At 38.2% G+C, this 27,597-nt stretch overlaps 1 protein-coding gene across 2 annotated transcripts; it reads right to left on the bottom strand.

The window, feature by feature from the left end:
- Positions 1 to 2,698: 2,698 nt before the first annotated feature.
- Positions 2,699 to 27,597, bottom strand: YTHDF3 (YTH N6-methyladenosine RNA binding protein 3). 2 transcript variants are annotated; one of them, XM_038127545.1, is made up of 5 exons: positions 27,209 to 27,597; positions 25,143 to 25,167; positions 19,894 to 19,979; positions 17,015 to 18,607; positions 2,699 to 5,347 (listed from the first exon to the last, which is right to left on the bottom strand). In XM_038127545.1, the coding sequence occupies exons 1-5, from the start codon at positions 27,230 to 27,232 to the stop codon at positions 5,324 to 5,326; spliced, it is 1,752 nt and encodes a 583-aa protein (XP_037983473.1). In that variant the 5' UTR covers positions 27,233 to 27,597; the 3' UTR covers positions 2,699 to 5,323. The 2 variants fall into 2 exon arrangements, with proteins under 2 accessions (XP_037983473.1, XP_037983474.1); XM_038127546.1 differs by lacking the exon at positions 27,209 to 27,597 and adding an exon at positions 25,929 to 27,196.

The following is a 27,597-nucleotide window of genomic DNA, read 5'->3' as shown; positions in this document are numbered from 1 at the left end:
ACTGTTTCTGTTTCCACCTTCTGAATGAAAATGCTGCAGAGTTAACCTTAAAAGATGGCAAACACCACATAGGACATTGAATGCATCCAGTTATAAAAGCAGTATTTCTCTATTTGCAGTGGAGCAAACAAGGCAGACTGAGACAAGCTTAACTCAGAAGATTTCATCTCTCCAGAGAAAGAACTAAGCAAAATCAGGAACTTTTTTGTAAATTGTGAAAACAGCATCCAAAGCCAGGCTTCCTTTATGGGCATCCAAAGGAAACAGCTGGCACACATACCCAGTGGAGTTTTCACAGACAGGGTAGGAAAGTGGAAAGGAATGCTTACTTAGATGGGAACAAGAAATTCACTGTCTCTTGAGCATTGAACTAAGAACAGACTTCTGGAGGAAGATACCTGAAGACCCACCCATCTGCACTCTGCCTGCAGTGTGGCAGAACAAGTTTATTGTGAAATACATAGTTAAATTGATTGGAGAAGACAACAAACTGAGCACTGACTCCTGTTCATTGCATTTTCACTTGCAGGAAGGACAAGGTCAGAAAAGAACAGATAACACAAACATTAGGCATCTCCTAATATTAATAAGCAGCAAATTTTATTATTAATATTTTGCTTAGAGAACCCTGGACATTGACAGTACCATTAATAAGAATGCTTCATGATTATCATCAGAAGAGAAATACTGTTGAAAGCCTGAACTAGATACAAATTTAAATTTGAACTGAAAGGTTTGTATTCATCATATTAAAATGCACTTTATTAAAATATGTAAAGTAGAACAGACAGTATAGAACAGATGCTTTGAGGAAAGCCTGCCAGCTGCACACCAGTATTTGTATATGAGACCAAACTAATTTACTTAGAATTCCTATGACCCATAGAGAAATTCTTTCCTCTCCCATGCTGAACTACACTAAATGTGTCAGGTGGAAAACAAAACAACAAAGGATATGAAACAGGTTGCTCCTGAGGAAACTTTCAAACATATTAAATAAGATCCAATGGTCAACTCTCATGATAAAGAACTCTCATCTATGTCACCACACTGTAATGGTACAAAATAAAAAACCCACAAAATTGAAACCAAGTTTGCTACACCTAGATGGAAAAGACCCACTCTCTTAATCTCTCTTAATTTATCAGTAAATTATAGGAACCTTCACCCAACAAAAGGATAAACAAGACATTGAAAATCTTTGTGTATTTCCTTAACTAAATAGAAGGAAAAATAGTAGAAATGGCTTTGGAAAGCCACTCCTAAAGGGTGGTTTGCATTTGAATGCCTAGAATTATTCATTTTAAAAACAGTGCTGGAGAAAATTCAAAGACTGTCTCCACTGGATTTTCACTGCACTAGAATCAGGTGAAGTATGTAAAAATCCTTCTGGTGAAAGTCACTGGTAACTTTGAAAAATTACGTAACTGCAACTTACAGAATTCAAAATACTGTTGCTTCAACTCAGGCTCATCTAGAAAAAAATGCACTGATTTTGTTAGGAATTTTCTAGGATGACCCTGCCTACATAGGGAGGTTGGACCAGACGACCCCACTGTGGTCCCTTCCAACACAACCCATTCTGTGAATACATTTTGAGTGTGGAAATTCTCCTATGAAATAGAAAGCAACTTCAAAATAGAACTTGGACTAAACAATGAAAAACATTTAAGATGCTTCCTCCTAAATATTACATTATTTCCACTTGACCTCAACATTATCTTTTGTTTGGTGCCATAACTTTGTCTGGAATAAGAATAATTTTGGCAAGGGGCTTTTGCATCTAAATTTTGTGGACAGTGAACATTGAAACGGCTGGAGTAGCCAAAAATAAAAAAGCAGAGAAAGAGAAGGTAGAGGAATAAGTACTTCATAAATTAAGCACAGAATGACAAAATACCTGAAGAAGTGAAATTTGTCTAGCTGTGAATTTGTCTAGTTGTTGACTTTTTCTCAATCCAAGTCCCTCAAAATAAAGTAGTGCTCAGGTTTTCCTTAAGCAAGCAATGTGCACGTTCAACTGACAGAAATTATTCCTGTCAATTATCAAAAATACTACATGAAAGATGCTGATGTTACAAAGTCAAGGATGCCCAAACGTGAGCACAACTCTTACAATCTTAGTTTGTCCCACTCGTAGTGGTAGGACAAGCTTTTCCACAGCAACTTTCTATGACAACTCTTAGGCCTCCTCAGACTGGAAGAAGTAATCAAAATGGAGAATACTCAGCATTTCCTCTGTACTCATCATATTACTAAATGTGTGACAACATCATACCTCACTTGTATACTACCAAAATCTTACACTGGAAACAAAATTGGTTTTGTTTGTTTACCCCTGGGGAGCCTTGGCCACTTTTAAATATTCTGCTGCACCTCTGGCTCATCAACCCCAGGTGTGTAGTTGTAGTGCAGCTAAGGCTATTCAACAGTGGGTACCTGCTTCTGAAAGAGATTTGTTCTTTCTCACCCTCCCACCATCTCTCTTCTAAACATCCAGCATCACAGAGAACTGGCCAACTGTTAAAGCAGCAGAAAATGGCTTGAACTGGCTCAGTTTGGATCACAGGAAAACAAAGGCTGGCACAAAGGGGGAGGCATCAGGAACAGAACAGGGGTTCCACTGATTCCTCCATTAGCAAGTTAGAAAGCAACCACTGTAACACCTTCACCATATTGAAAAATCAGACCAAAAAAAGGCATTTCTACATTTATTTGATATAATAAGCACCATTCCTTTTCTTTCTGGAGGAAAAGAACTTGTGCATAAGGAAGCTGAAGATTAGAAGCTTCACATGTCCATTAACTAATACAGCACTCCACAGCTGATTTTACAATGTTATATACTATTTTTACAGTACTTTATATGCACATAAAATTCCTTTCAATTTCAGCTGCACATACTAAACTCAGCAGTCAGCAAATCGGTCGCAACATGACTAAGACCATCAGCAATCAAACTCTTCTATTTGTAGATTAGCTAACAATCCTGGAACAGTGTAAGAACTGTCACAGCTCTTTAAATGTGATCACCTCCTTCTCTCACAATCCTGTCTCATCTTCCCAGCTTTCAAAGCCTGCAACAAAGCGATGAACCCACTTGATGCTCAACTTGATTCAATATAAGAGCAGCGCTCATGCTATTAGAATAAAAAAGGCATGGGGTAAGGCAGGAAATATTACCAAAGCCTGCAAAAATATAAATACTGCAGTGAAATCAAACTAGGGCTGCACATGCAATCAGTTCCTGAATGCTTGATTCCAACATTAGCTTTCGGTAACTGGGAACTTCTGGGAATTTTCATAAGATAGTTTTTAACAAAGAAGCAGAAACATGCTGATACCTTGAGGGATCACAGAAAAACTACATCCTTTGGAGTAACCACATTGACCTTTGCCACTTCAGCTGATCAATGACAGCTGGAATAAATCAGCCCACAGAGGGAAACAAATAGCTATAAAACCTGTTAGCAAGGAACAGATACACATGGAAGCAGTAATTTTTGGGCTGAAGCCAAATTTCATAGGGATTGGGCTTGAAACCTTTGTCTCCTAGTCTCCTCTTACTACATGCACTATGCTTATCCCTCCCTTATCCCACTTGCTATTTATGACTCATCTATCATTTAAGTGACATTGCTTCTTTACTCCAAAATACAGGAGTAGCCTCCCTTTTGAGCCTCCAGATAACTGGAATAAAAATTAAGATTTGTATCTGCTACCCTGCAGTCTCTAACAATATTTAAAATAATAAGCAAGAAGTGTGCACTGAACTTCTTGCGTTTGCATGATTGTATGAGTGCAAAGGGCTTAAGAAGAGAGAAAGCAAAAGTCAGCAAAATCATCTGTATTAAAGACAAACCTTTGCTACTTTAGCTCCAGAACTCTGACTGGCAAAATCTGTAAATGAAGGACTTGAAACAATATAAACATCTGTGTTGGACAGTAAGACATGAAACATGTTCAAATAATATGTGCTACTGCTATTTTAAGCTATAAGATATCTGACTTCAACATCGCTGCTCTAAAAAGGGAAAGCTATCCCTGGAGTTTGGTACAGGTTGTTCAGTAATTTGTACAGTCAATACACCCTCTTAACAGTTTTTCCAATATTCTCTTCCAGCAGACAGAATGTGTTGCTATATGAATTGAAACAGAAGATATACTCTTTAGAGGTTAAAAATTAGTATAGAATTGGCCCATTTAATATGTAGTCTAAAACTTCTTGTTGCATGTTTCTAACAAAAATCCTCTTAACATGGTTATCAGCATGTCAACTCCATGGACCAAAGTATTCTTCTCAAAATAGTTCCAGACAGGGGGGAAAACACCTCGATGTTGGCACAATGAAACAAAAAAATTTGAGAAACAGTATATGCTTGCTAAACAAGAATTATGTTTATTTAGCTAGTGAATCACCTAGAGGAGTAAATTTTCACTTTCATGATAGCAATCTGTCAGGCTTGCAAACACCCAGAAATAGGAATTAAAGATTATTTTAAATGTAGTTATAAAGGTCATAAAAAGTCTGATTTAGACTGAGGTACATTTACTCAAAACTGAGATTCATTGAGTGGTAGCAAACAAACAGTTCCTCAGACAAATGCACTTTTTTCAGTATACATGTTACAGAAAAAAAATAAAGAAATGTGCATTAACTGGTGGTGTCCACCAAGCTGCATATTAATATTCTCTTACACCAAACAGTTTGAAACAAGGGAAATGTCATTCTATTATAATTTCATGTTACGATTCATTTGGCTAAACTGCAGCTTAAAGTTGCTTTGCCATATTAAAAGATTACTACAATAATTTCCACATGAACATTTAGACTTGAGTTTTACTCCAGGACTAAATATGGCATGATTTGCTTTTAATCTGTTGAATAGCTAAAAACTGACAATTAAAAAAACTACAACAAAGAAAAAATTAAGTTGAAGCAATGTGAATCTCACATCATTGAACCACTTCTAATGGTTAAATGTTAGTATTTAACAAATTCAAAGAGTTAATGAATCCTTGCATTCGTTCGGTCTCCTGTGCCTTAGCTAGGATGCATAAATACAAAAGACAGCAGATACTGGTAAAAGCTTCAGGACAGAAAGTGCTTGACGAAGGTACAGTTCTCAAGTGTGTTTGGTGAGAGAGTATAAGGGCAGATGCACTGATGAGAACCATTACAAGAAGAGTCAATTTCGTGTTAAAGTGTTCAAAGATGTCACCTTAAGCAGAAAAAAGCTTTAATAACGTCTTCTTAGACATATTAGGCATTTCCAGAGTCTACATCATTAGTGTTGTATTCTAGCAGGACATCTCCATATAGTTATTGTTTGTTTCTATTTCTCTCCTGAAAAAAAAACAAAAACAGAAAAGGACAATCATGTTAATACACACAAATCAACATTATCTGCTTTTCTTTCATTACAGCATTTTCATTGCTTTCAATTTAGCTAAATCAGGCAACATGCTTTCAAGGAAAAAGCTTCAATTATTTCCAGGAATATAAAATTCTACAGTTTAAGTCAAATTCTTAAAGAGAAACACAGAAGTATATGTCAAACTAAAAGGTAAACATGTTCCAAAAAACTGCTATCAAAAAAATTACTTTTAATTATCAGTTTGAATTCACTTACAGTGAAATATATTGCACAAAGTGAACTGAGCAAAGAGACCAAGGGACCTACAAACAAGGCAAGATGTACCCTAAATCTTCTGCTTAGCTTGTCAAAAAATGCTCTACTCTCTATCCATTATATCCCTGAAAAAATATGGGATTCTCATATTTTTTATTCTCATCAAAGCCCCATATAATAAAAAGTGCTAAAGATCAAAAGGTAAATTAACTAGTAGGCCCAACACCTCATCCTCCATACAAATGCTCAAGTGGCCAGAATTTTTTTTTTTTTAAGAAGGCCATGCATACATTTTTTAGAAATTACTTTCAATAACAACATGAAAAGTCAGTGAAATACAAACAGCTACAAAGAAACCTCATTTCAATGTGAGTCTGAGGCACAGTCAGGACCACAATAACCAGACAGCCCTCACAGCACTATGGGATGCCACATTTGGCATTTAGGGCTAAAATACCGTAACTATCAGGAACTAATAAATCTGTGTTCTGTTGTACAGGTTTAAAGGAATAAATGACACTTTGAGTGCTTTATCATCATCCTCCATTTTCTCTGCTTAGTTCAAGATAAACATACACTTCGCCATTATGACACCTCCAGGAAAAAAATTAACTGATCAACAAACTATATATTGTTCCCTTCATAATACATCTTCTAGCCTGTAAAAAGACACCAGTTAGTGTAAAAAACTAAGACTTCATCTTTCAATAGCCTTTTCCATAATACCTTTTTTATATGTACAGCTGAGCAGATTAAGGAAATATACAACTACCTGCATGGAAGAGAGGTTGGTTCCCATCTCCATTAAGACGATAAAAAGTATAAAATACCTCTCTGTATTTTTATTATTATTGCATACTATAAATGGAACAATACCAGCAGGGAAAACAAAATAACCCAGGAGGCATTTGAACAGCTATTTCAAATCCACATGGAAACGTTATAATGCTAGAAACTATTTAAGAAAATTGTAAATGAGCATATGACCCCACATAGATTCTTCCAAAAAGACAGTCTATTGAAAGAAGAAGATATGTAACACTTATACTGGTTATTACTGGTGATCTAGTCCTTTCCAAGACAGATCTCCAAGATGCTTCAAGATGAAAACCAAAACAATAAAGCCCCAGTCTTGGTCACAATGAGCAGCTCATGGTCCCAGCAGCTGTGTGTCCAAGACTAGACATTAGCTAGAGCAGAATTTCAGCATATTTAAAGTGGAAGCAATACTTACATAATTTTGCTAGAAAATTATTTTTCCTAGTTCAAAAATATGAAACTAATATTTTCATAGTAAGATACTGCTATTTAAGATTGATAGTATCAGTCATTAATACAAGCTGATATCTTAACAATGCACGCTTGGCTGAAAACAGATGATGACTGGCCTCATGCCTCACTATGCATGTAAGGCATGCAAAAATAGCCTGCTCAGGCACATCTCAGATTATTCCTCTAATATTAGCAGACTTCAACTGCAAGAACTACACAAAGTGTTGAAAACACTCCTGTGGTAGTAAGTAGGAGCCTATGAAACGGTAATGTTAAAATATATAACAATTTTAAATACAGCATGTATACAACTAAAATCATCAGTTCCTGTTCATTTGCAAGTATTACATACGTAAGCACTGACTCAGGCTGTCCAGAAAGACTCTCTGCATTTCAAACTGCTGTACTATAAACTGACCAACACTATGCTTTGTGAAGCTCTAAACTGAAAACATAATAAAGTTAATAAAAACTCAAAAGTAGAAAAGGAATGATACTCTGACTACCTTCTTCCACTTGATGAAATAAAGGAGGTGTTGCAAATTTTACATCCGCTTGGAATTCTACAGAGGAAGAAAGGCTTCAAAACATCAGCACATCTTTCCTGTAGTCTCAAAATTACATGTTACTACATTTATATTTAAATACTTCAGGCAGACATACAAGCATGACATTTTTCAATGCAAGTGAAAAGGACATTCTTCAAATACTGGTAGCAGTGACATTTGGCACTCTGTACTGCAAAACAGAGAAAGAAGACCTGATTTACTCAAAACACAGGCAGTGCTATTCCACTCAAAACAAAACCCCTCTCTAACTCCAACAGATCACACTCCTGGACCACTGTTTTTTCCTATCTCAAAAAGTAGTTCTCCTGAGGGTTTTGGGTATTTTGGTTTTTGATTTTGTTCAGTTTTAGTTTGGTTGTTTGTTTAGGGTTTTTTTGTGGTTGTAGACAAATTAACAGAAGAATTTACCTCCAGAAGGTTTCCAACACCAGAGTAGAAGTTTCCAGCATAACCACTTCTCTTTCACCCATTTCATTTCTTATATTCAGATAAGCAAACTTTTGTCACATCTCTTGCAATGCTCTTGGTTGAAAACTTTCTCCTGTATATTTAAGTTCCCTGCCAAAGGTCAACCCATCATGGTCAGATTACCCAGCTGCAGGGGGAGTTTATGAACAGGACATGGAAATTAAGTACCATTCAAATCAGGACGATATGGGAACATGTTGGTTGATTAAAGGTACTGTCAGCTGCAGACCATATGCTGAGCACATTTCACGCATGCAAATAACTTTCTGGACAAATCAAGTAAAAGTGAATCTAAAAACTGCTTCAACCTTAGAAATATGCATCAATCTAGTACAAACAAAGCTATGAAATTAGCTTGGTCTGAACTGCAAAGCTGACTTACTTCCTAATTTTAGTTGTTTGAATTCAGAGCATTAATTGAATGATCCCATGCTGAGAAGTAGTTGCAATGTAATTTATCCTCAGATATAATGAAATCTCTGTGCTAACAACATTTCAAAATTCAAAGCAACAAAAACATTTCCTGATCTGATTTGAAAGAAGCTACTGAGATGCACACAACCCTGACTTTGGGATTTCTTTGTCACAAAGAAGGTAAATGAAAAAGCCTCATTTTAAGTAGTCTACATGTAAATGCAAATGTAGCCTAACAAGAACAAGAAGCTACTAAGTCTTTGGCTGTATTTTTTTCCCAAGGTCCCACAAACTGAAGCTCAAGGCCAGGAAAGGCAGATCTGAAAGAATGACTTTGGCTGTTTTTACAGTAATTGCAAGTGCAAGCATTTCAAGGTGTCCATTTGGAAGCTATCCAGGGTTGCAAACTTACACAGGCCAATTGCAGAGTTCCCACAAACCCTCCAGCACTATCAGCTATAATCGCAAAAAAAACCCCAAAACTCAGAATTTTGCCAAACCTCTTACTGCAATATTGAAAGTGTTCATGACTGGAGCTGTCTACTCTGCCCCTCTCCCAAGAGGGATCATTCTAACAACAGCTTCAGAAGCTGCTTTGCTGCAAACTCTGATTGTGATTTAATCTTCAACTTAGAAGCCCTGCTCATCTGCAATGTAAGCTAACATGTCAGACTGCATTCTGTGAAGTGAGGCACAGGAACTCATCTGCTCTGCCAACTGTGCTGCGTGGGCAGAAACACCTGGCAGAGGCAGAGCAGGCAGCTGTAGAGGTGGTGAAAAGAAGCCACAGCAAAGCTCATGAAATCTCATTTACTAATGGCATCAGCCATCATCTGCAATTTATTTCACTCCAGTGTACCATTAAAGCTAGGACAGCGTAAGCATTGACCTTAAAGCTTGAGAACCACAATGAAAAACGGATTACTAGAAAAGTGAAAAATTCCAGAAATTGTTTACTGTGTTTATATCACCGGCTGTTAACATAAACTAGATTACTGAAACGTAAAAAGTTGTGTAAAATATTGGTTCTTCTTAGGTTCTCACTCTTGAACTCCCAACTAAGAGGGCACATTTCCTCAACACAGACACAACCTCAGAAACAGATAAATATATTTAAATACATTTCTCTGAGAAGCACTTCTGGGAAGAAGGGAGGGAAGGAATAGATGAGAAGGGTCTCTAGAAATGAACCTACAAATTTTTCATGTCCAGATGCCATTCACTCCCTAAACACTGATTTTCTTCTATTCCTTGACCCAACATGAAAACCAAAAGGCACAAATTAAAAATCAAAGTTAACACACAAAGTCAAGTGAGGTTTTACAACTTCAGAGTAGCTCCTTCTCCCATTTAGCTTTGAGAATAATATTCATCTGAGACCCTGCTGCTGCAGATCAGTTGAACTACAGATAGTATATAAAGGTTCTCAAGCACACAAATATTAAGAAACTCTGCAAAAGCTTGAAGACCTAGATTTCTAATTTGTTTATTTTCCTACTAGTTTTCATGGCACTTTACTTAGTCAATGAAATATACTTGTAAGCATATTTTCCTATTATAGGAAAAAAAAAGTGAAAAAGTACTGTAAAAAGGTAAATAAATTTAAATTTGATCAAACTTACGCACTGTTAGTAGAACATAAACAGACCATATTATTTTATTACGGTAATGATAAAGGCAGTAAGAAGTAAATCCCCATCTAAAATTCTACACAGTACAACCATTCAAAAGGCAGAGGTGGAGAAAGAAACCCAGCTACCTAAAGACACTGTATGATAACACACAGCAATGAAAGGCTCTGCAGAAGCCAGGCTTGAACTCCATGAGACAGAAAAGCCCTTCCAGTTTTGTCTTCCAGGCAGATACTTTCAGTGACAGATCAGCCAATTCTAAGTACAAGTAGCAGGTGATTTGCTTCAGGATTGCACATCATTATATACTGAAATATCAGACTTTAACTATCTACAAGACAGCCATTTCAGTAAGATGATTAAAAAAAAAAGAACAACCTCCAGATCCTCACTATTATTTGTTAACAATGCTGAGAATATAACACTGACTTCTGAAGACTGACAAGAGATAGCTTCTTACCAAATCTATCGAAATTGTATTTAGTGATGACCTCTATCCCAGCAAAAGAAGCAGAAAGATGACTCTGACACCTTGGTTAGTTGTTCTCAGATGCCCAAGGGCAACAAGAACACATTACTTAATTGATCTGCTAAGGAATTTATGGTAGCCTTGGAAGGGAAATAACATTCACTGCAGGGCTTACAAAATACACTGAGGAAGAATTTCTCAGGTAGTTTTTCTTTAAGCCTCACCACTCGTACTCTTTGAACAGGTGTAACTCAAACTCCAATCTACCATGAGGAAAAATGAACTTACTTTATCTTGGTTTCCTATTTATATGAAAATGCAGTGAACATGGAAGTTTGCATTTACTTTTTATAACTGACTATAATCTGGATGGTACAGAACAAAACAATAATTAGTCATCAATATTAACTATGCTACCAAACTTCTGAAAAACCCACAAAGAACCAGGCTCGAGAAACCTATCATCTGCTAACTTTTGTAATGTTTCATTTCAGCTAGATGAATACAAAGTTTTAAGCAAAACAGTTTTGATATAAAACAAATAATCCTAGTTCAACCGAATCTACAGGAACAGCTTCAACAGACATGCAAGATCTGTATGTTTTAAAATCCCATTTTTCCAGCAAACCACTTCCAGGAATCTCCAGAGTTACTGCTAGCTAGCCCATCTGCAGTATGAATCAATGAAGCAAGGCTGTGAAGAGTCAGATGGGTTGGGACTTTCTTGCAATACGCAGGCATATTTCTTCCCTGCAAACTGCAGGAAAAGCATCACTGTTCTAGGCAATTTGTTGTTAATAGAGCACTGAAATCTGAGGAGATGTAGCAGGAAGCAGAAGGCTGCCTCATGAATTTTTACAGCTATCTGTATATACTTAAGGTTCTGCTTCTGCTCTGGAACAAGAGATTTAGAATTTCTCCTTTGTTTTAAAAAACACAACTTAAAAGACATAGCATTTAGAAAAGGCACCACTGTCACAGATACAGCTCAATTCAAGTTTGAAGTCTTGTCTTAGCTAGCTGCCTTGATATTTAAGAACATAAAGTTTTAGATTCCAAAAGCGACAGGTCTCTTAGGCTTTGAAGTAAACCATTTGGTTGATATTCCTAGCTTTTCCAATAGGGGTCCCTGTTTTACAGGAGAAATTGGTCATTCCACTCCCAGAGTAAGAGAAGTTGAATCTGCTCTGTAAAAAGGACTTTGTAGGCTTGATTTTCAGGTAGAGATTTCAAACAAACAAACACACAACAAGATCTCTACAAGTGTTGCTATGAACTAAGACTGTGCCTATGAGTTTAATTGCCTTCCACCTCTTTTATTCAACAGTCCAATTGCACTTTCCCTCTTGCTTCATCACTGGAGAAACACAGGCAACATCACTGCTCAAACTCTTACATGGTCACTCTGTAAGAGACCACAAACATCCATCCTCATACACTAAAGAATTCTAAACTATACCTTGGAACAGAAACAATTGACTCTACCAAATGCACAGAAAACACCTGAAATCCCCGTGTCTAACATAAGAACATGAAGATAATCTTTATGCTTTTCCAAAAGACTGAAGATACAAAAGCAAATAAAAATACGGCAAATAAGCACACCATCATGGAAAAGAAATTCTGGAGCAGTATGCTCAAAATTATTCTAGCTACAAATAATCTTCTCCTATGACCAGGGGTACATATTCATCTCACAACTAGCAAGGGAGGGAAAAAAAGTGTTTCCTGTTTCTACTTTCTCACTTCCAATTATGAAGATGACACTCTTGATAAATATGAAGTTCAAGGAAATTGAAAAATAATGTCCCTTGAAACTTCATCAAAAGCATACAGGAAATGAATATGTTTCTCAGAAGATATTAATTACATAACCCTCTTTTAGATAGTTTCTTATTTATTACATAAACCTCTTCTAAATATAAATACACAAACTTTTAGAAGTTGCGTAGCACAAATATAATTTAACTGCATTAAAATTTTTGTCAATTACCTGTTTTCCTTAACTGAAAATCTGTCAATGGATATCTGTTTCTGACATTATATCATAGTAATTGATGATTGGGGGTTAAGAGGAGGAAGAAGCAGCTACAGTTCACTCTTAATGGATAATTTCTCCCTTCAAGATATTTTTAAGAAATATCAAATCAATGTCACAATGTCAGCAATGTCCAAGGAAGGAAAGGAGTTCCACTGCTTAACACTGCAGCCTGATAATGACACAATTACCAGAGAAACAAAAGTTACATTGGTATCAGAATGAAGGGGGCGGGGAAAAAATCCCTCCTTTTGAGAGTCAAGAAGTTCTAGCTATGTCAGCATTCCTATTACAAGATAAGTAGTGCAACAGAAGAAAGCTAAAATTTTAAATGCTTATTTATCTGCCATTTAAAGGCTTCCTGAAAAGTAAAAAAAAAATACAAATGCAAATTAGATAAGCACAAATATATACTAAGTTCTTCTATCTTACCTCATGAACAAAAATCAATTACTTTTCTGGACTATTGCACTAAGAAAACCATCTAAAGCATTCTACAATTACATGAAACCATGACCTTTTTTCCCACTGTATGCTACAAAAGTAGAATTCTCCATCAAAAAGCACCAAAAGAAGTCCTACATGTGATAAGACAATGGGTAATAAGCCACCATCTGAGGGCAAGGAAGTCATAATCTGCCAACAACTGCATTTTTAATCAGAGGCACATTTTATTTTCACCCATATACTTACTGAAGATGAGATGCAAAGCTACTACTACAGATGTTTTTCTTTATTTTTAATACCTTTGATTCTCTAAAATGTAATTATGTCATCTTAAAAGGCATATTTTCAGATTTGTTTCATTCATTTAGGTATTACAGCTTTCTGTTGAAAGACAACCAAACGTGTTTTTAAATAATATGCATACAAGTCGCACATTTACACCACAAAGCAACAGTTAACTAAGGACAAATGGAATTCCAGATTATTTCAATGTGTGTCTGACAGAACTCATGAAAAGCAACACTCATTTCTCTGATCCTTTGGTAAAAGATCACAGCACTTGTATGTTTAAAATAGGAGCCTGGAACCTGAGCTGTAAGGAAAAGGGAATGATTACTGCACAAGCCCTGCTGTAGATATCTCACCCACACCAGGGTTACATCAAACAGTGGTAGACACTACAGTTCTAATATTTATGCTTAAAGAGACTATTCTTTGTCATTTTCAAGTTACCTTTATCAAACGGCAAAGTTACTAAAGTTTCATGTTTATCAGAGACTATTCCTTGTTCTTTCAGAAGTATACTGCCATATTTTAATAAAACATACTGCTAGACCATATTGGAAATTAATTATTGATCCCCCTGAGTTGTTAAGATTAAACTTTTACAACCAATTATTTTAAGATAAATTAGCTGTAATGATGAACAATTGTAAAGCAAATTAAATCCCTAAATTATTTGCAGTTTACGATATTTAGGTTACTGGCTGTATAAAGGTTTGTAACCACCAATGCAACAACAAAATATTAACTGAATTTCAAGGAAAATGGAAGGGACTACTGCTGCCTGATGCATTTAATATTTTATTAACAGCTATAAGCATATTTTTCATGACCAAAACACTGGAAACAAAATTGCCACAGCTGCCAAAGAAAATGAACAGGAACCTCATTTACACAGTTCTACAGGCAGTAGAAAGTGCACATATTTAAATACAGCTCCATGAAAGCTTAGCTGGCACTAGGTAATAAAGAGCTATTCAATTAACCACAGACCAGAGCTTAAAATACTAATTGGTGCATTTACAGACCTGAATCATACAGACCATGTTTACAATTTAAACACAGATTACTTGTACACTGTGTGATAAAAGAAAAAACACAGATTTAAAATCAACATTCAATCAGAAGAGAATGCTAAAGTTAAACTCTCAGTAGATTACATTAGTTTAATTTGAACTTCCTATATTTTAAGTCTATATTAATTTGCTGAAGGCACACCTCAAATCCATCTACAAAGAGAAAACCTCACAACTAATCTACACAGTTCTGAAGCAATTTTTGAAAAGAGCCAATGGCCACTACTGCAAGTATCTTGACAAGCATGTTTGCTCTCAATAGTGTTGGGAAGTTAACTATTTACAAAGAAACAAAGAGGTCAGTATTCCAGTCATACAGATACTGTATGTTTCTCTGAAGATATTATTCAAATAGCAATGTTACTTTAATTACTCAAATACCCATCATCACAGTTATCTAGTTCAAGACCTACTAAATGCTGAACTCAGTACTTTGAATTGTAAGTTTAGCACACATAGAAACCCTTCCACTAATCTACATCCTCCTCTTCATTACATTTTGTGGCTTTTACCTACTACTGAGGGAACAAAACCACAAATAAAACAATTTTCCTGAGTTGCTAAGGCATATCCGAATTGTGACTTGTTTGTGAAGCTTTTTTTTCAGTAAAGGAGATATTTTGAAGCAAACCAGTGATTTGCGAAATATCCCAAAATTCTGAAAGTTTAGAAAATACTGAAGCGTGAGGACTACAGAGATACATTATACATTACAATCTCAGTCCTCCTGAAACATTACAAAATTACAACAAATCACAGAATCAGAATGTCTGAAAAGGGTCCATGAGGATCACTGAAGTCCAACTCCTGGTTCTGTGTCCAAGAGTTGCACTATCTACCTGAGAGGGTTGACCACACACTTCTTGAACTTCAGGCTTGGAGCTGTGACCACTTCCCTGGGAAGCCTGTGCCCAACCACCCTCTTTTCTTCTATCTGACCTGCATCTTCCCTCATACAGCTTCAGGCCATTCCCTTGAAACCTGTCACTGGTCACAAGAGTGAAGAAATCAGCATCTGCCTCTTCACTTCCCCTCATGAGACCACAACAAGGTCTCCCTCTCAGTCTCCTCCAGGCTGAACAAACCAAGTGTCCACAGGTTCTTCCCACATAGCTTCCCCTCCAGACCCTTCACCATCTTTGTGACCTTTCTGGATGGTCTCTAATAGCTTTATGTCTTTCCTATATTGTGGCACTGAAAACTGCACACAGGACTCGAGCTTCACTAGCAGAGGGTAGAGTGGGACAATCACCTCCCTTGACTGGCTGGGGGTTCTGCACTTGATGAAGTCATACCAAAGCCTGAAAAAGTCGAAGTCATTCCCTTACATTGAATATTAGTTAAGAAAGCAGTCCATCACCCCACCACGGAGATACCATGAAAGTAATGATACTCATTTAGGGCATAATCCATTTTCCTTTTAGGAAGAAAATCCAAAGGCATCACATACCCAACTGGGATACTCATCTAGCCTTCCAACAACAGAAAACTTTCAACATAACAATTTATTGCAGAGTCTTGCAACAGAACTACAAAATTGGTTTGGTGTATGCCTGACACTGTCTACAGGAGATGCAACACTCATGTTGAAGGACTAGGAACTCACAAGAGGGGTGAAACCACTACAGTACTAGAAACCTAAGAGTAATAAACATTTCATCTGCTTCACAGCTTCTTTATGTGTCAGCTTCAAGTGAACAAATTCTCCACTTCACATGTCCCAAGGCCCTTAGTTAGCATAAACCCTAAACTTTTGGGAGTTCTTATTCCAGTGAGTGGTGTGACATGATGAACAGAGATCATTAGCAACAAACTGTACTGATGGCAACTCTCATTTTTGAATACTTGCATACCATCTAACTGGTAGAAATAGCTCCTGAAATGTTTCTAACCATGAAACAAATCATACATTTACAGTTACTGCAAGTCTGGAAAACAAGTAAATATAGGAAAAGTAAATATTGTGGCCAATGGTGAGCACAAAGTGCTATGACTAGGGAGGATACACAAGACAAAGTACCCAGGTACCACAAAACAGCTTGAATTAAATGCTTTTCCCTTGTCTGATGAGCATTTCAGGAAATACCTCCAAAACTAAAAGTTCCTCTACAGAGTTATCACATTTACTCTTGCTTGCAGAAATTAACCTTTTTTTTTTAGGAAAAGCACTATCAGAAAGGTCAAAAATTATTTTGACACTATTCAAGTCACCACTGTATCATTTCTGTTTTTCACAGATCCACAGAAGATGAACTGAATCAAGAAGAAAACCGGCTTTTCACACTAATCATGCTGTTAACATTTCATTAAGGCAGAATTTGAATTGAAATGTTATGTGAAAAAGTACAGTTCTTCTCTCATTTCTGGTTCTTTTTGTGACATCCAGAAACTGTAAAAATCTAAGCAAGAAGACTTCAGTTATGGATAATGGACTCAATTCAGTTTTCATTTGCATTGAAGAAGTAGAACCTGTCAGATGTCTGCTTATTCAGGCCTACCTTCATATTGTGATTAAACAGATGACTGAACTAATAAACAAGTTACAGGAACTTAAATTTTTTCATTAAGAGCCAGTTATATCAAGTAGACACTTTGAATAAGAAGTACCACTTTCTGATTTAATACTTGCAGACAGAAATTCCAGATGAATGAAAAACAAGGCTTCTGAAAACAGAAAAAAAAAAGAGAGCTACTGTAATGACACTGATTTCTTACCCTACGCATGGCTTCCTCCTCCTCTTGACGCTTCTCATAATGTGCAAAGTCATCAAAGATTGAGGTGGTATGCTTGAAAGTAGCAATTATTTTAAGCACTTGCTTGGCTTTTTCTAGGGGTACCTCTTGAGTGTCCCTCGAATTGGTAACTGGTTTGTTGTCATTGTTTTCCAAGCGAATATGTCGCAGTTGGTTATTGGGAACGTCTTTGACAAAGATCCATTTGACATCAAACTTCCCCTTCCACTTATCCTGAGACCAGACACCAGCATATGCATTGTAGTCCACAACAGACTTCATCTCAGCCACGCCGCAAAAGTGTCCACTGCCATTCACACTGAAGAGCAAATAGAGTGGGCCTTTTCCATTCAGGGACCGGTAAGCAGCATCCAAGCGCTTATTCCCATGCTCAGTACTACACCAGATAGAGTACTTAATGGAGCGATGAATATCGTCCTCTGAATAACTTTTGATTATAAACACACGTCCATTCTTCAGATTCCAATCGAAGTCTTTGGGATTGTAGTTGTTTATGGCCTTTAGTTTCTCCAGCACTGGGTGCACTTCCACACCAGAAGGTGAGGAGCTGACGGATACAACACCTAAACCAAAGTTCTCACTACCAGCTCCATTGTTCTGGCTGAAGCCCACACCCCTATTACGAGGAGCTACCCAGCGGTTTTGCAGCTGTTGCTGCTGCAACTGGTGAGGCTGGGCCTGCTGCTGAGGTCCTTGTTGCTGTTGTGGTTGCTGTGGCTGAGGCTGCTGTTGAGGCAGTTGGCTTTGCACCAGTGGTGGTGGTTGAATTAATGGCTGAGGCTGCTGGATTATAGTCTGAGGAGGCAGTACTGGTTGAGCTGGGGGTGCTTTTACCACTGACCCTTTGTCATCCCAAGTTCCAATATTCATGTTGTGTTTTATAGGTGGCGGCGGTACAGCAGGGCCCCCAATGCCCACATTACCTTTAGGCTTGAGTTTCGGCTGAGGTTTAGCAGGTTTCCTTGCAATTGCAGCCCATGAGGTTGGTTTAGGCGCTGAACTGCTAACTGGGGGCACGCTGTTAGCTGCAATGCTTGTCATACCTGTACTGCTCAGAGCTGAACCTACAGTTTTTGTTACAGCAGCCGTCATATCTCCACCAATTTTCAGTCCAGTCATGCCTTGCTCAATGCTGCTAATCCCAGGCACCTTGCTCAGAGTATCACTGCCAAATCCAGCCTGTCCATCTGCTATGGCTCTCCCAAGAGAACTAGGTGGATAGCCATAGCTGCTGCTGTAAGCAGAGCTTTGCGTTGATTGTCCCTGAGATCCACTTGTCCCCCATGTAGAGAAGTCTGCATTCCCAGGAAAAAAATTAAATCCATGCTGCCCAAGAAATGGAGGGGTATTTCCTAATGCCCCAGGTTGACTAAATACACCATCAGGTATGTAATGGTGTTCACCATTGCTCATCTGTCCATAAGTTGTCAAATATGGCATTGGAGGGTCACCTGCAGTTGACCATGCTGCTTCACCTAAAGAGTATGGAAATCCAATGGATGGAGCATAGTAGCTAGGCATGTATGGGTCTGACATTGGTGGATAGCTGTTACTCTGCAAGAAAATAAAATTTTAAAAAATCAGCAAAATTGACAATTATGCTCAGGGGAAAAAAAAACTGTAATACAATCCAAAACATTTTTAAGGGTTACATGAATGTATTGTTACTTTCACCATTCCTCACAACATAAAACATTAGTGAGGTATCTGTCAGATATGGTCATTTATTTAAGAGACCTTCTGAAAGCATTAAAGGACTCCCTTTTGCTCTGGAACATTATCCTCATTTTTAGCTGCTAAGCTAGGTTTAAAATGCCTCCATGCCAACAGCATCAAGAAAATAACAAGCTACTCTAAAACAAGTCATAACTGTACCTTTACAACTAAAGAAAAATAGCTGCAACTATGATTTAAAGTTGTGGTATTGTTAGATTTTGTCATATTTCTCACTTCTAATTGGAGACTCTAACAAACTAGTACAGTGAAAGGGACGCAAGGATGCCTGTTTGTTTCAGGAGAAGCAACAAAAGTAATACATCCATGCTATGGAGAATGGGCATTAATTCAGTACTACTCCAGACAGAAATCACACAATTTATTTCTTGAGACATTTGAAGGACTACCCCCACATGATTTCTGCTGGTTTTCTGTAGAAAAAATTGCACATATCATCCTCTAGCTGATGCTTCCTTAATGCTGTATTATTGGAAAAAAAAAATAAAGGCAAGCAAAAATTCTTAAGTCTTTTAATAACTTGCACTCTCTCTCTCTCTCTCGCAAGATCACTCCAGTTTACAAACTTAACATAACTCATATTAACTTTCAACTACAGAGGCAATTCACAGCTCTGGAAGTCAAGCCATTAGCTTCTTGGCAGAAGAACTGTACCAAGCTGTAGTGATACTAAGCCTCCATCTATTATGCCATCAGCTGTGAGCTACTTCTATCACCTTTAAAGGAAACCATGTCCAAGCAGTTAATATATTCTCAGAGCCAACAAAACTATTGTTTTGGACTGCATCCAAAATGATGATTTTGTTTTAAATGTAAGGGGTTTTGGTTTTTAGCTGAAGATTCTTGCAACTGCATCTTTCTGAAGCTAGAGCAGAGGAACAAGAGCAAGGAACATGAAAGCATGCTTTTTAACTGAAGCTTTTCCAGAATTCTTAAGAACACTTCATCTGCTTAAGATATCATATGATGAGACAAAGTATGACATAAAATTATATTTCTATGTATATTCAGGTAAGTCAGTAATGGTAAGAAATATCCAAAAATTAAGTCTGGAAGTCAGCTGAATGTCAAAGTTAACTTCAAGGTACTAACCAATGTTCACTTACCTGATTTGTCTGACTACTTAGATATGGCTCAAAATCATCATCATTTACTGCATCCTTTTGATGAATCGAACCGTTTTGTACTGAAACTAAAAATAAATCTGTATTAGAATAGTCTCTGGAAAATCTATGCTGCACTTTCAATCTAAGTAACATTTCTTAATCACCTGTATATTGAAATACATACTATTGTTAAGCACCATTCCAATTTAAACAAAATAGCTCATTCTACTCATCATGAGGATCAGATCTCAGGAGAGGTCTGCAAAGATGGCAGCTAGAACAGTCTGCTCCTGACTATTCTGTCCTGGGATCCACAGACATATGGATGAAGAACTACAGGCACACCTTATTTGCACAGGCAGTAAATCCAGCATTTCCAGAAGTACCAGACCAAGCGCAAATGTGCAGACCAACTCGATCTATAGACACATTCAATAGGTTCAGGGAAAGTTGCAACATACAGCTTTCTCCTGCCAGGAAGAAAGGCAGTTACCCACCAAGATAACCATGAAGGACATCACTATACAGCTATTTAATCCTGTATTTCCTACATAACTGTATTGCATTAGTGACATCTCTGAAGCTCTGAGGTGACAAAGCAAGACAGAAATAAAAGCTTAAGTCACAAAGGGTGATTACAAGCCTTTCCCAACACATATGCCACTATATGCTGGAATCTCTTCCTACCTGCTCTTCTTGGTCTCCTATTACCTTTCATTTCATCTAAGGCATTACACCTACCTGGGCTTCTCCAGCTGTTCAAATTACTTGAAGTGTCTCTCTACCATCCCCCAGGCTACTATTCAAACAAAGCCACACTGCACAAATTTGTGCTAAGTTCCACTGTTTCCCATGATGCAAAGCAGAACAGGGACTTAAACCAGCACTTTCAATTACACAACCTGAAGATGAAGATCTGTTCTCAAAAATAAATTTACTGGTTATCCAAATGAAACTTTTTTTTTGTCAAATATGTTGAGTGGGGGGAAAAAGAAAGTCTCAGGATGGTCAGTAAGGTGCACTGAAAAACCACGGCTGCAGAAGTTACAACAAAACACCAGATATTCTGAAACTTTAACTGAGTTAGGAGCCAATTTTATGGTTTCCCTCTTTTAGTAAAAGCTTCTGAAAAGCACATACAGCCATGTAATTAAATATTCAACTTTGCTGAAATTAGTATTTAAGAGACAGGGTTTTTTTCTTGCTTCATTGGGGGTAGGGGGGTTGCCACCCAAAATTCACATTGTGAGCCAAGTGGGGCTTGAATTTTTTTTCACATTGACTTCAACAGCCCCAAAACAAAACTGCCTTCTGTGAATGAAACTAGCTGAATGAAATGACAAAGTAATAGATATAATCACAAGGAATTATCACAATCCTGAAAAATTTTATTAACTTCAGAGAGCAGTAAAAAAAGGTAAAAATTCGTAATTTAACTCAGAAGGTTTTTTGAAAGCAATTATCTGGGAAGAAAGCAACCTGTGTCTTGAATACCTTTTTGAAGTTTTAAAAGAATACCAGGCACTTCAGTTATTACAAACTGGCACACTGCATTTCTATACTAGCAACAGTCAAATATGATCAGCAATGCTGAGCACAATGCAGTATACAACTGGATAGAACAATATTCCTAATTAAACATCACATTTAAATTAAACATGATTTATGGAGTAAAAGAACCCCCAACACCTAGAGTTTCAGTTCAGGTCATGTATCATCCTGAATTTACACACAATGGTAACATATTAATGAGCTCTTTATATTGGAATTCCTCTTTATACTTGGCCCAGTTACACACAGGATGAAACCTCAAAACATTTTGTCTATGTCAGGTCCACTGCTTAGACTTAAACAAATAGAAGAGACAGCAAAACTCTCAAACACAATTCTATCATAATGAAAAACATGGGCAGCAGCATACAAGTTTCTTAAAAGCATGCAACCACAAGTAAAGTAATAAACAGATGTACATCAAGACTAGTATCCCATCAAAATTAATCTCCTCATACAGACAGCTAATCTTCATAAAATGTGCATCTGCTGTGTTTATTGTTCCACAGGTATCTAAAGGTCACTGAAGACAGAATTATTTTTGGTCTGACATTACAACTAACATAAAATATTCCTGTCTATGTATTTTATTTCTTGTTCATTCTGTACTGAGATATTAAGTCAGTGACACAAAATATTTCTACAGTGATGTTTTTTTCTGGTGAAATATATACATTGCCCAGTGAAACAGTATCACTGGGAGCATGTTTCTTTAGCTTTTCATTCTAACTTTACATAATGTGTTAATAGTGAAGAATGTAGCCCACACAGACATTTAACAAGAGCAAATGAATGCCTCATTCCCAAAATCTCATGTTAAGTGTTCCAACTGAACAGGGCAGTGATGAAGAATACTAATTGAAACTAATCTACAGATACTAAAAATATCTGTATCAATATGATGCTAAAAATACTGTATGTTTCTGCAAACACTGTGAAAACATACAGCTTAATTAGACAGTGGGAAAAAGCAACTCATCAAATAGAGGAATTTATAGCTAATATTCTTCTAACTGCTACTGTCCTTGGAATAACCACTCACAAAAAAACGATAGCCAAAGGTACTAGAATAACTTTTTCATTAGAAGTCATCACACCTTAATGTGACGAATAAACACTGAAAGAAACAGAAAATATTTCATTCTTGTTTTAAATCTAATAATTATATTTAAGCCTCCTACAAAACAAAGAATTGTTATACTCAAAAGTGTAAAAATAAGTCAGCACCTTCCTATGACAGATTTGATACACTGGCACAATAAACAAAAGGAGGGAAAAACAAAAAGAGTTCCAGGAATGCCTTTTTTCTTCATGTCCCTATAAGTCATAATTTGATGGATGCCAGTTCTGATATTTTATGTCAACTGAACGGTAGTTGACAACTAGAATAAGTAAAGTTTCATGACAGGATGATTTACTCATTCAAGCCTCTGAAATACCAACACAAATATCTGACACAACAGATAGATAGTACTGCTCCACACACTGGAACTTCAGTCCCACAAATTGTGGTTGAAGGAAACAGCACAGTACACCAGTTTACGAGCAATCAGAACAAAGCATCCAAAGCACTTTGCTAGACAATAAAAATCAATACCTACCAATATAATTTTCAGGTCTAATATTTTTCATTTCAATATGACATATGCATACACCCCTTTTACTGCTCATTCATTCTCTCATATGCTCTACCAGACACGTGGAGAGCTTCTGACATCCTCCTTAACATAACTACTTGCATGCACAAAACCACCTTCAGATTAACTCAGTACCACATCTTCCCTCAAAGCTCCTCTAAGCTGAAACCTATCACGACAACTGAAAGACTACTGGCTGCTAACATGTGGTCAGTAAGGACTGCTGACACTGACTAAATTCAACCACTTGAAAAAGCCTCTAGCCCAAAGCCAACAACTTGTGTTACAGTGAAGATGTTAGCACAATCTCCTCGACCTTTAATCTAATGCTAAGTCATAACTTAGTTTCACTAAGCAGACATTACACCAAATAATTTAACAGAACAGAGATTAATTGTTCTGTTTCACTATAATTTTCTCTTAGGTCATAGTCTCACCAAGAGAATACATCATGAGCATTCGTTATTTAAAAGGATGCACTCCATAAAAAAAAAAAATCCAAGTTCAGAAATGCAAAAATCCTTTCCTTACATAGCAAGTAGAGATGTGTTTTGATTCAAACATTCCACAGCAGTGACAAATTATACAACACAAAAATATGCTAACATAAATAAGCCAAAGTAAAGCTGACTAGTGCATTTTCACACACTGCAACATAGCACCCAAACAGAAATGCTTAATACTTCCAGTCCAACTCACATATATACAGTTCGAAAACTACCTGTGTGAGTCTCTAATAGATGCATCTAATTAACCTCACTAAAACTGAGAAATGATAATTCAAAGATTGTGAAGCCACAAACTACTTGCTACTAGTCTGACTTCTCATTTAAAGGCAACATGGAAGGTTATAACCACAAACTATCTCAAAAACATGAAGTAGTTAATAAGCGCACTTTGGGCAAAAAAAGGAATATGAGAGAACAAGTATGCAAGAATGACCAAGCTAAGAACATCTGAGGAGGTAAACACGTTCATTTTTCTCTAAATGCCGAGAAATTAAAAAGAACAGGCCAAACTCAGTGAGATCTGGGAACCACGTGCCACCTCAGAAGCAATACATGTAACAAGAAGCAGATAATCTGCTCGTAGACAGAATAATAGAATAAGTATGCTGTGGATAACATTAAATGACAGCTCACAGAGACCAATTAAATTAGTTCAGATAATGAATTAACAGGGGCAAAGAGTACCCAAGCTCAAAAAAAGTTTCTTGTCTGCATAAGTATAACAAGCATATTAACAGACAGAGGTAGCTGTGTGCATGCTACTCTATAGCTCAGTTTGCTGAGCAGCTATGAATTAAACAGGCACAAAGTGGACTGTTTAGGCGGAAACAAATTCCAAATAGAATATTAGTGAGAAAATAAATTCCAGACAAAATACTGCAAGATATAATCTGAAATGCTGTTTACAACTGACTTGCCAAGAATTTTAGAGAGAAGAATATTAAGTAGCTAGTAGTTTCTTCCTTCTGTGGGAAAGAAATACCACTGAGTATGGTAAGTACCATACTTAAAAACTAAGACTTTGACAGAAACATGAAAAAGCAGAAAAGCAGAAGGCCGACAAACACAGACAAAAATCAGTTACTGATCAGTTACTGCTAAAATGAAGCAAGACTACAAAAATTCTGAGAATAAGGAAGGTGATGTTTTCTGCTTATAGATATGAGTAACTAGTCACATGGCTGCTGTCTAGCAAACTAAGGAAGCTGTTCAGAAGATTCTTCCTGATGATTCTATTCACTACACAGAAAGGCCCAAGGTGTACTGTTAAGAAGAGATTATACAAGCATATCACAAAGGCAGCTAAAAACAAATAACTATTTAACTGTCTGACTTCTGACATTAATCTTTTGCAAAATAACACATTATAAACTGATGTAATGCTGTGCCACAGTAAAAGTGCCGGGAAGTAACATTTTGGCACACAATTTACTGTCATCCTGCTCTGAAGTAAAAGACATCCTATAGCTACAACCTCTTGCTATGATTGTCAGACATTATCCTCCATAAAAGCAATATTACTGATTTATACAGAAATACAAGGTTAACTTACCTTTATTTCCCTGTCCTTTAGGTCTCTGTATATAGGAAAGTGGGGGGGGAGGGGGGGAAGCAAAACAAGTTCAGTTAGAATCCTCTAATATAAACTTCACTGTAATTCTATTTATTTGCCAATTCTGCCCTTTCCAACTTAAATATCACTTGAAAATATTACTAAACCATGCTATCATAAAAACGTTGTGACATTACTTAAAATAACATTATAAAATACTACAAAACCAAAACCTAATAGAATTTTACTAAAAATATTGAAATCATCTCGGATTTAACAGCATATGAAGATTAAATGGTGCTGAAAAGCTGAACAAGTGAATTTTAATTGCCCCGGGGTCTGAAAAAACATTCACAATAAACAAAAATAACAGAGTTAAAAAAATAAAAAGGTTAGTACCTTAAGATCACTGCCAATATCCAAATTTCATTATGATATGTCATCTTTTAAATTGCCTGACAGGTACTTATTGGAGAATAACATACAGTGACTTGCTTTTTAGATATACAAAGGAATATAGAGTTGTATCATATGCTGAACTTCAAGTTGCACATTCCTTACCTAGGCAATTATACTGAGAAAATTATACAGTCTGTACAAAGCTTTCACACAAGGAAATAATTCCTTAAGGAGGATTTTTTTTGGGATTAGTCATTACAAAACACTGTTAATCTGTCATGCACTGAGAATCAATGTAATATTACAAGTTACAGTATCCTTAATTCCTCTACAGCAAGATAAACTAACTTCGAAAAACAAATGCTAGTCCATGAAAATCTAATTCACCTTCTCATATTACTTTCAACTAAGCAGGAGTGGCTCTCCAGGCTCCATCATTCTCGTAACAATTTTTAGTCCTGAAGAACTTAGTATTCAGAGATTTGAAATTTTAGGAGGTAACCACCTCCAAGCTACTTTCATGTGCATTTGTCTCAGAGTTACCATAAAACTGTTCAATGCTGCTTCATCTAGAGGTGCACTGGTTAGATACTGTCCTCTCCCAAAACGGGAAAAATCTCTGTAACCTGAAAAACCCCAACCACCTCATCTTTTGGGATGAATCTAATCCAGACACAAAGGCATGCAAAGGCCAACAAGAGACAGAATTAGAAAAAGTTAGGAAGCAGCCTTCATGAAAGACAGAACAATGAAAAGCTAAGAGATCACTGAGCTAGAAATAAATGCTTAAAGGAAACTGGAGAGCATGCACAGAGACAAAAGAAACAGAACATTAAAAGCACAGAGAGAAAATAAAAGGAGGCAAGGGACTGCAGGGCTAAAACTTTTGGGGAGCAGTAGAAACCCACGGACGAAGCAGAAATCAAGACAGAATAGCTTCCAGTCAGAAAGAAAGACCAGCAGAGGCCTAGCAAACGTAAAAAAATAACAAATTCTAAGCTCCGTGAAGCACCAAGTTCAAAAAAGTGCTGCACAGCGCAGAGAGAAAAACTGAGAACTACTGGAAGAAGCGAAGGCCGAGGGAAAAGGAGAAGTTAGAGGCCCGAAGGGAGAAAGGTGGGCGAGGAGAGCGAAAGGCAAGACGAGAAAGGATGCGGTAACGGGGAGCCTGGCGGAGTTTGGGGTGCGCAAGGAGAGGAGCCGGCGCTAGGCGCCGCGGGGAACCCGGCTCTACGGCGCTCCCGCAGCGAAGAACCGGGAGCCCGGGGGCCTGGCCGGGAAGAGCCGGCTCCCGAGTAGGTCACACACAAAGGGGGCCGCGGGCGGGGGCCGGGCCGGCAGCGCTCGGGGCTGAGCGGCGGCGGGCGCTGCGGGCGGGCGGGGAGGCGGAGCGGCTCCGGCGCGGCTCAGCGGTTATAAATAGGGGCGGCCGGGCCGGGAAAGAGGCCCGCCATCCCGGCTGCGATGGACAGCCGCTCCCCATGGCGGCGCCGAGGGAAGGAGGCAGGCAAGGAAGAAGGGAAGGAGGAGGCCGCGAACCGCGCCGCCCCGGCGGCGAGGGAAGGTGCAGGTGGCCGCCCTGCCGCCGCCCTCCCCCGCCGCGGGTTACGACGGGGCCGGGAAGAGGAGAGAGCGGGCGGCCGCCCCCCCCGCCCCGCGGGCGGTACCTGGTCGACGCTGGTGGCTGACATTCTTCACGGGGAGCCGCGATCCCCTCGCTCCGCTCCGCCTGGGCCTCGAGTGATTCCGCACGCCGGGGCCGCTCGCTCGCCTCCGCCGCCGCCTCCTCCTCCCCGCCGCCGCCGCCGCCTGATTGTCGCCGCTGCCGCCTGGGCTCGCTGCTGCTGCCTCCGCCGATCGGGTTCCCGCTGGAAGGAGCCGGCCGGCCGGACGCAGCGCCGCTTCCCCCCCTTGCTCTGGGCTCCGCTTCCCCACAATGGCGGACGAGGCTCCGGCTCCCACTTCCGCTCCGCGCCGCCCTGACCTTCCGCTCCCCCCGCCGCCGGCGTCGCCGCTGACCTTTCCCTTCCCGTCCCCGCCTCCTCCATGTCACGTG

This window comes from Motacilla alba, chromosome 2, assembly GCF_015832195.1.
Source record: "Motacilla alba alba isolate MOTALB_02 chromosome 2, Motacilla_alba_V1.0_pri, whole genome shotgun sequence".
Lineage (NCBI taxonomy): Eukaryota > Metazoa > Chordata > Aves > Passeriformes > Motacillidae > Motacilla > Motacilla alba.
This window is presented reverse-complemented; position numbering and strand designations above follow the sequence as displayed.